Genomic DNA, 14,587 nt, shown 5'->3' on the forward strand with positions numbered 1-14,587 from the left:
GTAGGACAACTCAGTTGGACTAAGCATTTTCAAGCAGCAAAGTAAAATGCAATTATTCTGAACTGTATATACTGTCTTTTTCATATAAATGTTTGAATAATAGTAAAGGAAAACTTTCAAAGCAGGATTGGATGTCAGCGTATGTATTTTGGTTTTTTTGTTTTTTTTTTTTTGAATGATAAAAGTATTCTAGGAGAGAGGTGAGGATTTTTTTGTTGACTTTTGACTTGTCACAGATCACTGATCTCTCTTTATCAGAAGCTTTTATTCAGTAATTTGTCACGAATGACAATGCAAATGCTTTTTGGCAATGTTTCTATTAAATTCTTTGAATTCTGTGGCTAGCTATACATCCGACAGCAGGATTCTGCCATTTCTTGTTGACCACCTATTTCATATTGCTGGAGACAAGAGCCAGAGAAGTGTATGAGAGTGTTGTAGTATATTGTAAATTTCTTATGATGTTTTAAAATTTAGTAAAGTTGGCTCATTTACAGGAGCAGCTCCTAAAGATTGTTTTGTTATTGAAGAAGTGTAATTGTCAGAATGTGAAAGGAAATATTGTTTAATAAAAGGTCCAAGCAATATTCAAGAATACAAAAGTTCAACATCTTTAATGCTTTACTTTGTTTTCATGAAATACATTTCTTAGCTGTAAAAGTGCAGTCTTAGATTGTATTGGTGTTTTTACAATTTGCATAACTGTTGTGGAATGGACCAACAATTTTTCAGTTGACAAAATGCATAGGTTGGCATATGGTAACTTCATATATACTCTCTTACTACAAGTAATGTATTTGGCAGGGCACTGAATTTGAATCTCTTGTCCCAGTAGGAAGATTTTATTTCCTGACATAGGAAAGGAAGAAAAATAAAAAAATAAACCAACAACAACAAAAAAGGTTATTGAACGTAGGTTTTCCCCAGGAACAATTCCCTAGGAATTAAACTGAATTTCATCTCAACATCTGTGTGCTTCAGGCAAGAAAATCTGTGGAATGCTTTTCAGAAGCTTTCTACTCCTATTTTTTAGTCTGGACACAACCAGTACTGATTTAAATGGAAAAAAAGTTATGCCAGAATTGATCTTTCTCAAGACTACTGTCTCTGATGTCTAAGAACAGCATTGCTTGTATTGAAGCCTAAATTTGAATCTGTTTTGAAGAAGGTCCATTAGAATCATCATACAATTAAATAAAACAAAAAGCATATAAGCCATTAACATTGATTTTTATCATTCTCCTGCATTGCTTAGAAAAAGAAATACATGTAGAGTGGTATAGGTTGTCCTGAAACAATATGTAAGTTTCATGGAAGCATCCTGAAATATTTCTTTTAGCAAAATATTGTTGTAATGATTGGGATTGGGTTTTTAATCCTCTCAGCTTTGTTCTGCAGTGTCTGAGCCCATATAGCGATGTAAATGTCAAGAAGCTGCTATTGTGTATTTTCAGAAATCTGTTGCAGAAAGCTTGTATATTGTAATATAACTTTTATTCCATATGAATGGTAGAACTTGGTAGTTTTGTCAGTAAGTGTGACAGGAATAAAACAAGGGAAAACACATATTCCAAAATAGCATAGAAAATAAAGTACAACTGATACTATTATTAGAATCTATCCTCACATAACTGCAGAGAAAACAGATTTTAAATAGGTTTTACATTAACAACTTTTGAAACTTGTTTAAACACAGCTTCCAAGTATTTAAACTTTATTGGTGTCTCATATACTTTGAAAAAACTTACTCACCAGTGCTTAGTACAGGTGAATGATTACCTCCCTACTCCTGCAGACCACGCTATTTCTAATACAGGCCAGGATGTTGCTGGACTTCTTGGTCATCTGGGCACACTGTTGGTTCATGCTCAACCATGCATCAACCAACTCCCCCAGGTACTTTTCCTTTTCACAGTTCTCTAGCCACTTAGTCCTAAGCTTATAGCGCTTCATGGGGTTATTGTGGCCAAAGTGCAAAACCTGACATTTGCCTTGTTGAGCCCCATCCCATTCACCTTAGCCCAGTGATACAGCCTATCCAAATCCCTCTGAAGGGCCTTCCTACCCTCAGGCAGATCAACACCACCTCCCAACTTGGTGTCATCTGCAAAATTACTTAGGGTCCACTCAATCTCCTCATCTAGGTCGTCAATATAGATATTAAACAAGATGGGCTCTAGCACCAACCCCTGGGGGACACCACTTGTAGCAGGTTGCCAGCTGGACTAACTGGTCTCTGTTAACCACTACCCATTGGGCATAGCCATCTAGCCAGTTCCTTAACCAAAGGAAGGTACACCTGTCCAGGCCATGGGCACACAGTTTCCGCAGGGGAAGTCAAAGACTTTGCTGAAGTCCAGGTAGACTACATCAACAGCCTTTCCCTCATCTACAAGTCTGGTCACCCAGTCGTAGAAGGAGATGAAGTTGGTCAAGTACTATCTGCTCTTTGTGAACCCATGCTGACTGGGCCTGATCCTCTGGATGTGTGGTGTGTGATCTCACCCAAGATGATTTGATCCATAACTTTCCCTGGTACTGAGGTCAGGATGACAGGTCTGTAGTTTTCCAGATCCTCCTTATGGCCCTTCTTGTAGATGGGAGTCACATCAGCAAGCCTTCAGTCTTCTAGGACCTCTTAAGATTACCAGGAATGCTGATAGATGGTGGAGAGTGACTCCGCAATCACCCCCACCAACTCTCTCAGCACCCTAGAATGGAGCCCATTTTGTCCCATGGACTTGTGACAGTCCAGGTGGAGGAAGAGCTCTCTAACTGAAGCATCTCTAACTGCACCTGAAGCATCGGTGCAGTTCATTCCAGACTTCCAGATCAGGGCCTAAAGTGCCCTGATGATAACTGATCTGCCTACTAAAGGCAGACATAAAGAAGGTGTTGAGGATCTCAGCCTTATCCTCAGTGGTCACATTCCCTGCTGCATCAAGTAAAGGATAGAAACTTTCCTTGGTTCTTCTCTTACCATTTTTGTATTTGTAAAAGGATTTCTTATTCTCTTTTACTGTAGTGGCCAATCTGAGTTCAAGTTGGGCTTTTGCCTTCCATACTTCCTCCCTGCATACCTTAGCAAATTCCTTGTAATCTCCCCAAGTCACCTGTCCCTGCTTCCAGAGGACATAGACTCTTTTTCTTCCAGAGTCTCAACAGTAGTTCCCAGTTCATCCACAGTCTTCTTCCCCTACAGCTCACCTTATGACATTCAGGGATAGCCTGTTCTTGTGCCTTTCAACTGAATGCATGAGAGAATATTTAAATATAGTCTGACAGGCCAATCATATCCTTTCCAATTAGGTATTCAGAGGTCAGAATGAAATATCACACCATGTGCAGACCAGACATCTAAGGCCACTTGGCTTGCCATGATCACATATATTGTCCTTATTTAAAAAAAACACTGATGTCTGCATATTCACAAGCAAATTAAAAGTTGTTAACGTCCTGGAATTCTAACACTACTTTTTTCAGGCAGCTGAAGTAAAATTACTGATTTGGTCTAGCAGAGCACTTTGGCATGTGTTCTAGTGTAAGTACACTGTAAAACACATAGATTCAAAATACACTGAAAGCTGAGCTTAAATGAGGCATGAAGACACTCTCAAAAGATGTTCTTTATGTTTTCTAATAATTTAAGTGTGTTAAGTGTTGATCTCTATTCAATAAAAATTCTTGCTGTTCCACCATATTAAATGCTCTTGAAAATCTGTTTGTTGTTCCTCCTTTTACTAAGTTCTGAACAAAATGCTATTTATTTAAAGAAAAACCTCAAATTGTTACATATGATAAGTATTTGTCTGTTAGTTTTGTTAAATGTGAATGAGCTATTCTTCTATTTTATGCTTTCAGTGTTTTGGGAGCTTTAGCAGGATTGAAGATTCACCTTTCATTTCAGTGCTCTGCCCTGTACATTATACATAATGATATAGTGAGGAATCTTTTACATACTCTGCCATTTTCCTGATACGATATTCTGCTACTAAAACTTCTGGGTTTTGTTTGTGTCTTTTATTTATGTATCTATTTATTTATTTTTGCTCCAGGCTACATATCCACACAGAACGGTGAGCCAAAATCTCAGCACAAGGGACAGAAATTCAGCACATACTCCCACCGAGGACCCTTTTAGATGCTCAAGCAACCAAGCAATGACCTATGAAAGCAAGAGCTGTCAACTGTCTAATTTGTGTCTGAGCAACCTCCTGAAAGAGAAGGAGATAGTGGAAGTCATCAAGCATACTAGAGGAGCCTATGAAGCCTTCACTTCAGAGACCACCCAGAATGGTTTGGCCACCACAGCACCAAGCACAGCGAAGCCTGCATCTCAGACAGACCGCTATCCACTGTTCTCAGGAGCTCCAAAAGACCATACTGCTGTACCTCAGCAGCACACCACTTTCACAGGCAGACTTGGACAGCCTCCAAGGGGACCCATCTCTTTACACATGTACAGCAGAAAAAATGTTTTCCTTCACCACAATTTACACACAGCAGAGCTGCAGACTTTAGGTCAACAAGATGGGTAGCAAGGTTCTTGTCTTCTTGCCACAGAATTAGAGTCCACTGAAAAGAAACATAAGCTCATACAGAGCTGAGTAATAAGTTTTTACTTGCTGCTACCTTTACTTGAAAATAATAAATTAAAAATTAACATTGTCTAGGTTTCATACTTTCCCATCTGAAACTGTAGGAAAAGAATGAACTAAACTGCTAAATAACTAGATTGATTTGCCACAAAAAAAGTTGCTACTGTAGAATAAATGGAGCCATTGGGCTGGCATTGCTAGTCCAAAATTGGCTAAGTGTTTTTGTTTTTGTTTTTTTTGCTTTTGTCTCTATAAAGCCACTAGAATCCTCTGAAATTCTAGAAAGTGGTCTTAAATAATACTGTGTATGCTTAATAAATTTACTGTTACAGTAGATGTGAGGAATGAATAGATACATAATTAGTAAACCCTATTGAATTACATAGAGAACAGGGAAATAAAGAGTAAGAAGTCTCTGAACCTCTTAAACCTACAGTGGAATTTGCTCACTTGTAGAGGTGTGTTACCTCTTTTTGCTGTATACATGGCCTCATGCCACCATTAGAGGAAATGACATTTCTTCATCTACAAGCAGAGATCATAGAGGCTCACTGGGTAATTGAATCAAAATAATTGGAACACAAAATAATGATGACAGCTTGATTTCTCAACCTTCTCTTCCCTCTCCCTACATTTTTTTAGCTACATTTGTTCTGGAGCTTTTGCTCTATGAGGACACATCACATTGAGGCGATGGTTGTTCTCAGCAGACACTATATTGCTCATGACACAATGTCACAGTCTATGTTACCAGGGCTGTTCTGAAAGTAATGCCTCCTGTTTTATTATGTTAGCACACATAGAAGCAGATGGTGGTGGTATGATAGAAGTTGATCTTTTCCAACAGTACTTCATTACGTTTTGTTGCCATGCAACAAATGGCAACAGAAGAGCAATCTGACAAAATGGTGTCTGATGGAAGTGCACACAAAGCAAAGGCCGTGTGATGATTGAATTCCTACATGTGGAGAAAATGGCACCCAGTGACATTCATCAATGCTCACTGAGCATTTATGGAGACCAAACAGTGGATATGAGCACAGTGAGGTTGTGAGTGATGTGTTTCAACAGTGGTGATGGCCACAGTGCTTTACCCCCGCTGGTGCAGATGTTTGGGAGCATTGCTTGCAAGCTCTTGCTCATTACTGTCAAAAGATACATAGCTAGTAGTGGCAACTATGTTTAAAACTAGTATTTTGCAGCTGAGAATTTGCTCTATCAAACAGTGAATTGTGCTCTTTGTATCTATTGTAGTATCCATGGAGATAAAGAGGCATTCCTTTCAGAGCAACCTCTATATAATGGATCGTATAACTTCATTTCACTTGCCAAATTAAATAAATAAATAAATAATTGGGTGAAAGACTATATTAAGTGAAAGACTATATTAAGTACTAAGTCTGATCTTGAGTAAATTGTAATTTCGATGGACCATATCTGCACTTCATTGTGTATAGTAACTCAGCAGGTTTGCTAGTCTTGACACGTTAAATGCAAGTGAGATGAAGCAAATACTACCTGACATGTAGCTTGCCAATCTCATGGGGATGTGAATTCATCTGATCATGGTACACAACCTGAAGGCTTGTCAGCACCAGAAGAACCTGTTTTCCCCTTTTATAGGGCTTGAAAACAATATCACAGACAGGGTGCTGTAAACATGCGGTATATACTGAACATGACAGTTTGCAACCTCTCTGATGGCAGCTAATTTGTTCAAAAGATATTAGGGTATATAGTTAGTAGCTTATAAATAATCTGGATGTTTAAATATGATTGAGGCAGATCTGAGACAAGTCACACCTCTGTTCAACTGGTGATGGGTAATGAAAGGCAAGGGAATAGCACATTCTCACACAAAGAAACAAACTAGTGTGATGATTAAAGTAGCAAATGATGAAAAAAGAAGATTTTCTAGTTTCTAATAACTTATAAAGGTAAGTCACATGGGGCATATAAAATGAGTTAATGAAAGAAATTTTACCTAATGTTAAACATACCTGCTAAACTAGTTAATATTTAGAATATTGAAGGCAAGGATTGGATATGTTAACATTTAGATTATGAGCTTGGAAGATATTCTGTAAAGTTCAGCAGCCTAAACTTTCAGGATTCTATTTATTGAGGGTTTTAATTAGAGTAGAGTAAATTGGATAATGTTATCTGATGTTGGAAAGTCACAGTTTTGTCTGAATATGCTATGATGGTAATTTTGAGTGTCCTGAGCTAGGTACATAAGGATCATTATAAACATTTGCCAAATTTTTTTTTGTGTCTTTATACATTTATATGTGTATTGCCACTGCCAAAATAGAAAAAAAAAAAAAATTGCAAACACAGCTTGACTGAATTAACTATGGGTATTAAAGAGTCATAGGCCTGCTCTGAAACTGATAGTTTAAACTCTACCAAAAAAGAAATAATAATAACAGAATTTCACTATTAAGACCTGTGTTTTTCTCTAAGCAGTCTCTTACAGTTATGGTAGATTGAAAGCACAGCTAGTTATGGATAACAATATATTTCAGTCTCACTAATCTCAAGAGTTGATGTATGCAATTATATTTCAGATCTGTACATAAATTAACATATATTGCAATCAAGGGTATTTTTTCCAGGACACAAATATACAACAACTACATTTTAAAACAAAATAATAATAATAGAAACAGAACCAAACAACAACAACAAAAACTCAATATCTTCAATGCTGACTTTATCTGTATTTGTAGTTGTTTGTTTTTTTCCTGGAAAAATGGACTTTTGGAATACCTTTTATTAAAGAAATCCATCCACGTATTTAAAAAAAAAAAAAAAGAAAAAGAAAAGAAAATACATTTTAAATGCTACTATTTTCTTGGAAAACTTTTATAAAGCTGAAACATTAAAAAAAAAAAAAAAAAAGCAGCTCGATTAAAGTGAGGAATATTTTTAAAATGTCATCTTGAAACTGTTTTGTATCAGTATTTTCAGTGCTGTTATTTGTAATACTAAGTGTAAATCTCACTCAGAGAAGGATATTAGCCACATGTTAATATACAATACAGCAGTAACTGTAAGACAGAGGTCCTTTGTTTGATCCTCTTGTGTATATACTAAATCATAAAGCAATGGCATGTGGACATTCTTTCAATGAATTGATTCCTTTGTACTAAAAATCTCTAGTTTTTTAAGAGTTACATGTATAAAATGATTTATACATTTCTCCAAGGCTGTACATATCCAAAGACATGACACCAGGGGAGAAGACACGTTATTTTTGCCACAGAAGTACCTTTTTCTTTTTTTCTTTTTTTTTCTTTCCTTTCCTTTCTTTTTTTCTTTTTTTTTTTTTCCTGTACATGAAGCATAACTGTAAAATTATTACTGAAAATTTCTTTTTGTTATTTCCATATTTTATGGTGTTATATAGGGCGTTTTAAGAAGGAGGAAATCCCCAAAGAAAAGCTGTTTCCATTTGAATCACTGTCCCATTTTTTGTTGCAGTCACTTGGCATGAGAAACATTATATGTGCCCTAAATACTTTTTAATAATTATACGCATGAAATGGTATATTATCTATACCATGATCCTTACTTCCCTAGAATTAGTACATTCTCCAAGATACATTTCATGCAATCACAGAATGGCAATCACAGATTGGCTTGGATTTGAAGGGACCTTAAAACCCATCAAATTCTGACCTCCTTGCTGCAGGCAGGGTTGCCACCCACAGGACCAGACTGCCTAGGGCCCCATTCAACCTGGTTACTGAGTAGCATGCAGTAACAGACTAGGACCAGTCTTACTTATGAATTATTAAGACAGAAGGAAAACACCTGTCTAGCACAGTTCATATATTTAATTTTCAAAACACTGGAAGAGTCCTTTTTATTTGTTTGTTTGGTTGGTTGATTTTGGTTTTGTTTGTTTGTTTTTTATTGCTTGCGTATGTGAACGAAGTATAAATGGTACTTCCATACTGGAACAGAAAGTCTGTCCACAAAATTCCCCACACACTGCTTAGGGAATTTGATAGCCTCTGAAATTATTCTGTGAGATAAATTTCTGCTGCCTTTTAAAGACAGCCCATTCTCCTATATACAAAATGAAACAGATGGTAAAGGTTCCGTTTCTTAAAACCCAGACTGTTAGCATTTTAGATCATTGCTTTTACTTAGAAAACACACACAGCCATGCCAAATGGGCTTTTCTTACCTGTCTGTCTTTCTGCAAGATCTGATAGTAAGTATTTCCTCAGTAAGATTCTTGCATAATTGGAGCATTTGAAAGCTTACCTAGGCTCTTCAGGTTTGTCCCACAAGTGCATTCTAGTCACTACCTAAAAATTAGTAACTAACTTCCACTTTCCCAAAAGCCAGAGATTTCTGGCTGCTCTTGGGTCATAACAGTGATGTCTCCACTGATTTGATCAGCACACACCATTGATTTCAGTTAAGTTACACTGAGTGTATCACCTGATAACTGGGATTGTGGCCCTTTAGCCCAACTTGTCTCACCTTATGGAAAAGGAGATCTCAAAAATTCGATGAAACAGAAACACCAACTCTCAATTTAGAAAAAAAAAAAAAAAAAAAAAAATATATATATATATATATATATATATATATATATTTTTTTTTTCTTTCTTTGTAATAGTGTGCAGAACTAAAACAACAGAATAACATCAACAAAACAACCACAGCAGTAACAAAAGCACCAAAAACTCCTTATAAAATTCCAAATGAAATCCCCTCGTACAGTAGAGTAACAGTGACTTCTAATAAGACTTTGAAATAAAGCCAAAAAATCCACTGCAGTCTTCTTACAAAATTATGGAGTGACTGGATCCATGAGGTGACTGGATCCATGGGGTCTTTATCTGAGTGCATTAATTAAATATGGCACAGCCTCTTTTCTTCCAGCCTTTTAATTGATTATTATTTATTTATTTACATACTTATTTTCTGAAGGAAAATATGCAGTTTGATGCTTATGCCAGATAAAATAGAGAATACAGTTTGAAAGCATGCTGAGAAAAATGGTGGGGGACTTCTCTAATCTTGGAGAAATGTATAGCATTCTCTCCAAGATGTATTTTAATCTTCTGCTGTCAGCAAGAGCGTGGCAGAGGCCTCTCAGGAGAAGAGCACACTCAAATCATGCAGGCCATAGCTGCCTTTATATTCACTTTAACGTGTCCTACATTAGGCACTCCTAACATCATTTGAAAATTTCAGCAGCTGTAGAATGTGTTTCGCTGGGATTTAGTCAATCATGTCAAAGATAAAAGTGCCATGTGCTGCTTTAAATGTGGTAAACTCCAGCTGTTTGGATTGTGCTTCCTCACAGACTTTTTTTTCCCGAAGTTTTGAGAACATATACACTGTGATGCACATGATACTAACTTCTTACAGTATAAAAGACAGTGGAAATCTGTCCTCTGAAGGGCTCAAGATTTGCAGTTTATTTCCTAAGGGCAACTGCATGAACTTCAGTGATTTTCTGTTGTTACAAAGGTAATGGTAAGGGAACTTATTTATTTATCTATTTTAGAAATATTTGGTGTTTATTTTTTGTTGGAATGTACTTAAAGTATTCCTTTCCTAAAAAAAAAAAAAAAAAAAAAAAAAAAAAATTGTAACATATTATTTTCAATTTCTTGTAAACTCTTAGTAGCCATGCTTGTCACTTGCATTGTGTACAGCTGCTAAATATTTTTGGATGCACCATTTTTGTTGCCTTCATTACCAGCAAATCTTACTCTTATTATTTTTCCCCAGTCATGTGCTAAAGACACAGAGAGAACTGTTGAGGATTTCTGCAAGAGTAATCCTGCCTATGTCAAGTAGAGCAAGAATGAACTTACCTGAAGGTCCCTATGTGAGCCCTGGAGATCAAAAATCTGTTCTGTTTGATCTGAACTAGGGAATATTTGAGAGACCCTGATGGATGTGGCAAGGGTCATTATCTGTTGGTTCCTCAAATTTCTATAGACATGACAGAGAATAAAATATACCATAAAGAAAGGTTTTTGTTGTGTACAAATAATATTGCCTTATATTTTTGTATTATGACCCTTGCTGTGCCTCTCTTTCAGAAGCATTTCATATAGGTACATGCATAGGTTAACTATGTAGACACGCTGCACCACGACACCATTTTTACTTTAAGAAGGCTCCTCTGGATTCTCTTAATATCTGTTCAGTAAAATGTTTTATCTGTTCAAAAAGAATCTCAAGCACATGTGTAGACAAATACATTGAATTATTTGATCCCATTTTCATCACGCTGATAAAGCCCCATAGGGTAGGTATAATGTATATGGATCACAACAGTATTAGTAGAATTTAAATTTACTTTTATTTTTCCATTGTGTCAATGCACTTTATATGAGGGTTTAAGGTGAATTACAAACTTGCTTGCATTTGTTTTCTTGCCAAAACTTGATTTAAACAGGGTTCAGAATTTTCTGCTTAACTTTAAGCATGTAAACAATCTCATCAAAATAAAAAAGAAAAAACAATGAATCTGATTATTTGGAAAGATAACAAACAATATATTTTATAACATAAACAATTTCATTCATATTTATTGTATGAAAGGTATGATATATAAAAAGAATTTTTCCTTTTATATAAATACTCTTCAAGGCTCACAGATATGTAGGAAAGATAAGAAACAGCCTTCCTGCTTCAGTCCAGCTGTAACATCATGTTTTGTTTACCAAATCATTAATTATTTTCTTTTAATCTGTTTCTTTCTCGTGGCTAAGAATTTGAAAAAAAGATAATAAAAGGGCTTTGTACATATTCTGCACATTGCATGTAGAGTGTTACATGAAGAATATAAGAAATCAAAGTTTTTACTCAGTGATGCATCTGATGTTTAAGCAAGGTGATCATCAGTATATAAAATCCATGTAAGTGGAGAACAGATGTTTTATAGCTTGGAAAAATCTATTGGAAGGGTAAAAGGTATCAGGTTGATAGCTGTTTTTCCTTGCATAGCTGTTTTCTTTGAATTATGTTGAAGTAATTTTTAAAATAAACCTCTTGGAGTACAGAAAAATGATTACTCAGCACCATAAAGTATGGATAAGGGTAATTCCATGTGCAAGAAAATTTACGTATTTTTATTACCATAGTATCATGTTTGCTTGAAGTATAAGCAGAACAACACCAATACATTTTATCAGAGAAAAGAATCAGAAGAAAAGAGTGTATTAGTCTAAAAAGCCTTGCACATCATGTAGCCATTTCTAACTTTCTGAAATAGGTTTATGTAACAGTATTTCATGAGGACATAGTAGTGCTGTTATGCTAGGTATTGATGTCCTCTCAAGATCAAGATCTGCATCTTTTTTAAAGGCCATTTGGGTTGTTTTTTTTTTGTTTTTTGTTGTTTGTGTTTGTTTGGTTTTTTTGTTTTTGTTTTTTTTTGTTTGGTTGGTTGGTTTGGTTTTTTTGCTTGCTTCTTTTGTTTGTTTTTCACTTTCTAATGAAAGACCATGATTGTTTTCGAGAAAATTTTACGCAAATATCTCCATAAAAAGTGTGGCCTATGTGAAATTCAAACTGACAGGGAGAGATTATATGGCTTTGAAAATTATAACTATTCTTTAGTTCTGACAGAGGTCAATAGAGTGCTTTAGGCATTTATTTTGTTTTATTTTGAACTGCAGATAATTCTGCTTTGTGTATCAACATTAGAAATTTTATATGAGCCTTTTCTCATTGCCTACATGCTTACAACTACCTTGCTGTTAAGATGGCAGTTTTTCAGAACTAATTGGGAATATAAAATTTCAAAGATTAATGATTTTTGTATTATATTATTCCAGACATCTGTTTAATTTCAACAACACTGCAGCAATGTTGTAAACAATTTTTTAAATGCAATTGACAAAACAATATATAATACATGAATTAGGGGCTTTGAAAGAGTTGCAATGATGAGAAACAGAGGAGGATATTCACATAAGTATTAATAATAATGTATAAATAAATGCATAGTTGGTGAACATGGAAAAAATATGAGTTCTGTGTGAGGCAATGGAAGACATCTTGCTGTCCAAGATTTCACACTGATGATATAGAATATAACTTAAATTTCAAAAGAAAGAAATTCTAAGAGGTAACACACTTTAAAAGGTAATTTAAGATCAAGTTGGAGTTACATTTACAATAGTTGTCTGATTCCCCAGTAATCAGCTTCCAATTACATTTGGAGAAAAACTTTTAACTAAGATCTCACTGGACAAGTTCATTGATGGTTTTTAGTGCTTACCCTTCAAACCCATGAATTAGTTAAATCCCAGTTTTCACTTAACAGGTAAATATTACTGTAATATTTAGGAATATTCAAGGCATAACACTTTCTAACCTTTGATTTGAGTATCACCATATTCTCTGATTTCCTACATTTGTATTCTGTCTTTTAATAGTTTTGTGTTTATGTTACTCATGTGCAATAAGAACCTGATTGTTTCAAATTCAATCTTTGTGCACTGACTGGAAAAAAAAAAAACAAAAAAAAAAAAACAAAACAAAAAAAAAAAACCAAACAGCAACCAACAAGCCAAAAAACAAAACAAAGAAACAACAACAACAACAAAAACACCACCAAACAACAATACAGCCTTTGGAAACAAACACTTTTGTCTCTGAAGAATATCAAGCAGCATTCTGTTGTTTTTTTAATCGAATTACTGAGGATATAATTTCTGTGAGTTACTTTGAAGAGTTATCACGCTTCATTAAACAATACTACAGAATTCTATTCATGTTCATATTATTTAATTGACATTTGTTTGTTATTATTTGTAGCAGACATAATTTTTACTTTTACATTTTATGGAAAAAAAATGTATATTATTTTTTGAATATTTATATGAACTTTTAATTGTAGATCTTAATGCAGAAGTGTACATTCAGTATTTCCATTCCTGAAGTTAATTTAAAGGGCTCTTAAACTTTTCTTTCCCTTCTTCCAAAAAAATTTAAATGAAAAAAAAAAAAAAAAAGTTAATAAAAATCCTGTGTTATTCTATGATCTTGTGTTGTTTTTCTTTGAAGTATGTTACATTTATTTGACTTTTCTTTGACTTTTGTTGGTAAAATACAAGTTGAACTTTAATAAATGTAAATGCTTTTGAATATTTATGCTATGAAAAATCTGTCACTAAGACATATAGTATTTTTCCTAATCTCCTTAATGAGCTGATGAGAAGTGCAGATTTAAGCTATTTGCTACTGTGCTATCCGATAAGCACAGAAAATTGCAGTCCTTTCTGCACTATTTCCTGACCACTGAAGTAGTTTTGTATCAACAACTGTTCTCTGTTCCCTGTTCTGCTTTCCATTTGTTCTTAGCATAAAAATAGTAATTTCCATAATTAAAATAAGGCCTGATTTTATTTTTTATTTGTACAACTTCCTGTTCTCCTATATTCTATATGTTTGCTTATTGTCCGTAAGAGTGTTTTAAGAAAACATGTTATACTCCTCCACCTTGCTTCATTTTCCTTGAAGTATATCTAAATGAACCTCTTAACCTTCTAAGGCTAAAATCATTATTACTTTGATTCAAATATAGAAGTAAATAAGCAAATTTTTACATTTGTAAGGCTACAAAATGTCATCATTGCATTTTATTAATAGAAGTATGAGGAGCAAAATGATGCTGATCCTGTAATAACTTATAATCTTGTCAACAGCAAAAATGCTACTTCAGCTTATTCCTGTCTGTGAAGAACTCCTCTGGGCTGCAATCTCAGTCCAGCATCACCAGCAACAAATATTTTCAGTCCCAACTCAGAAAGCTTCAGCTTGGCCTCCAGTTCTGCATCCAGAAATTGTTATCTCTCATTTCGCAGTCATATATCTACAACTCTCTCAGTGATTACATTAAAAATGCATCCTCTACTCTAAGGTTTTTGTTACTTTTCTACACACTGTTCAGTATCTTCTCTGTTTTAGTTGTGTGTATACTCTTGCCTTCTAGCTTT

The 14,587-nt window shown here is 34.8% G+C and overlaps 1 protein-coding gene across 6 annotated transcripts in view; it reads left to right on the top strand.

The window, feature by feature from the left end:
* Positions 1 to 13,629, top strand: part of CCSER1 (coiled-coil serine rich protein 1) — a 562,640-nt gene extending 549,011 nt beyond the window's left edge. For 3 of the 6 annotated variants that reach the window (XM_085545025.1, XM_015861337.3, XM_015861338.3), the window contains one exon: positions 4,056 to 13,629. In XM_085545025.1, coding sequence (XP_085401151.1) covers positions 4,056 to 4,141 — 86 coding nt within the window. In that variant the 3' untranslated portion in view covers positions 4,142 to 13,629. The remainder of the gene's footprint in view (positions 1 to 4,055) is intronic. The other 3 variants (XM_085545028.1, XM_085545030.1, XM_085545031.1) reach the window with 3 other exon arrangements.
* Positions 13,630 to 14,587: the final 958 nt, after the last annotated feature.

The sequence above is a fragment of the Coturnix japonica genome, chromosome 4 (assembly GCF_054131305.1).
Source record: "Coturnix japonica strain WE chromosome 4, WE-NBRP24, whole genome shotgun sequence".
Lineage (NCBI taxonomy): Eukaryota > Metazoa > Chordata > Aves > Galliformes > Phasianidae > Coturnix > Coturnix japonica.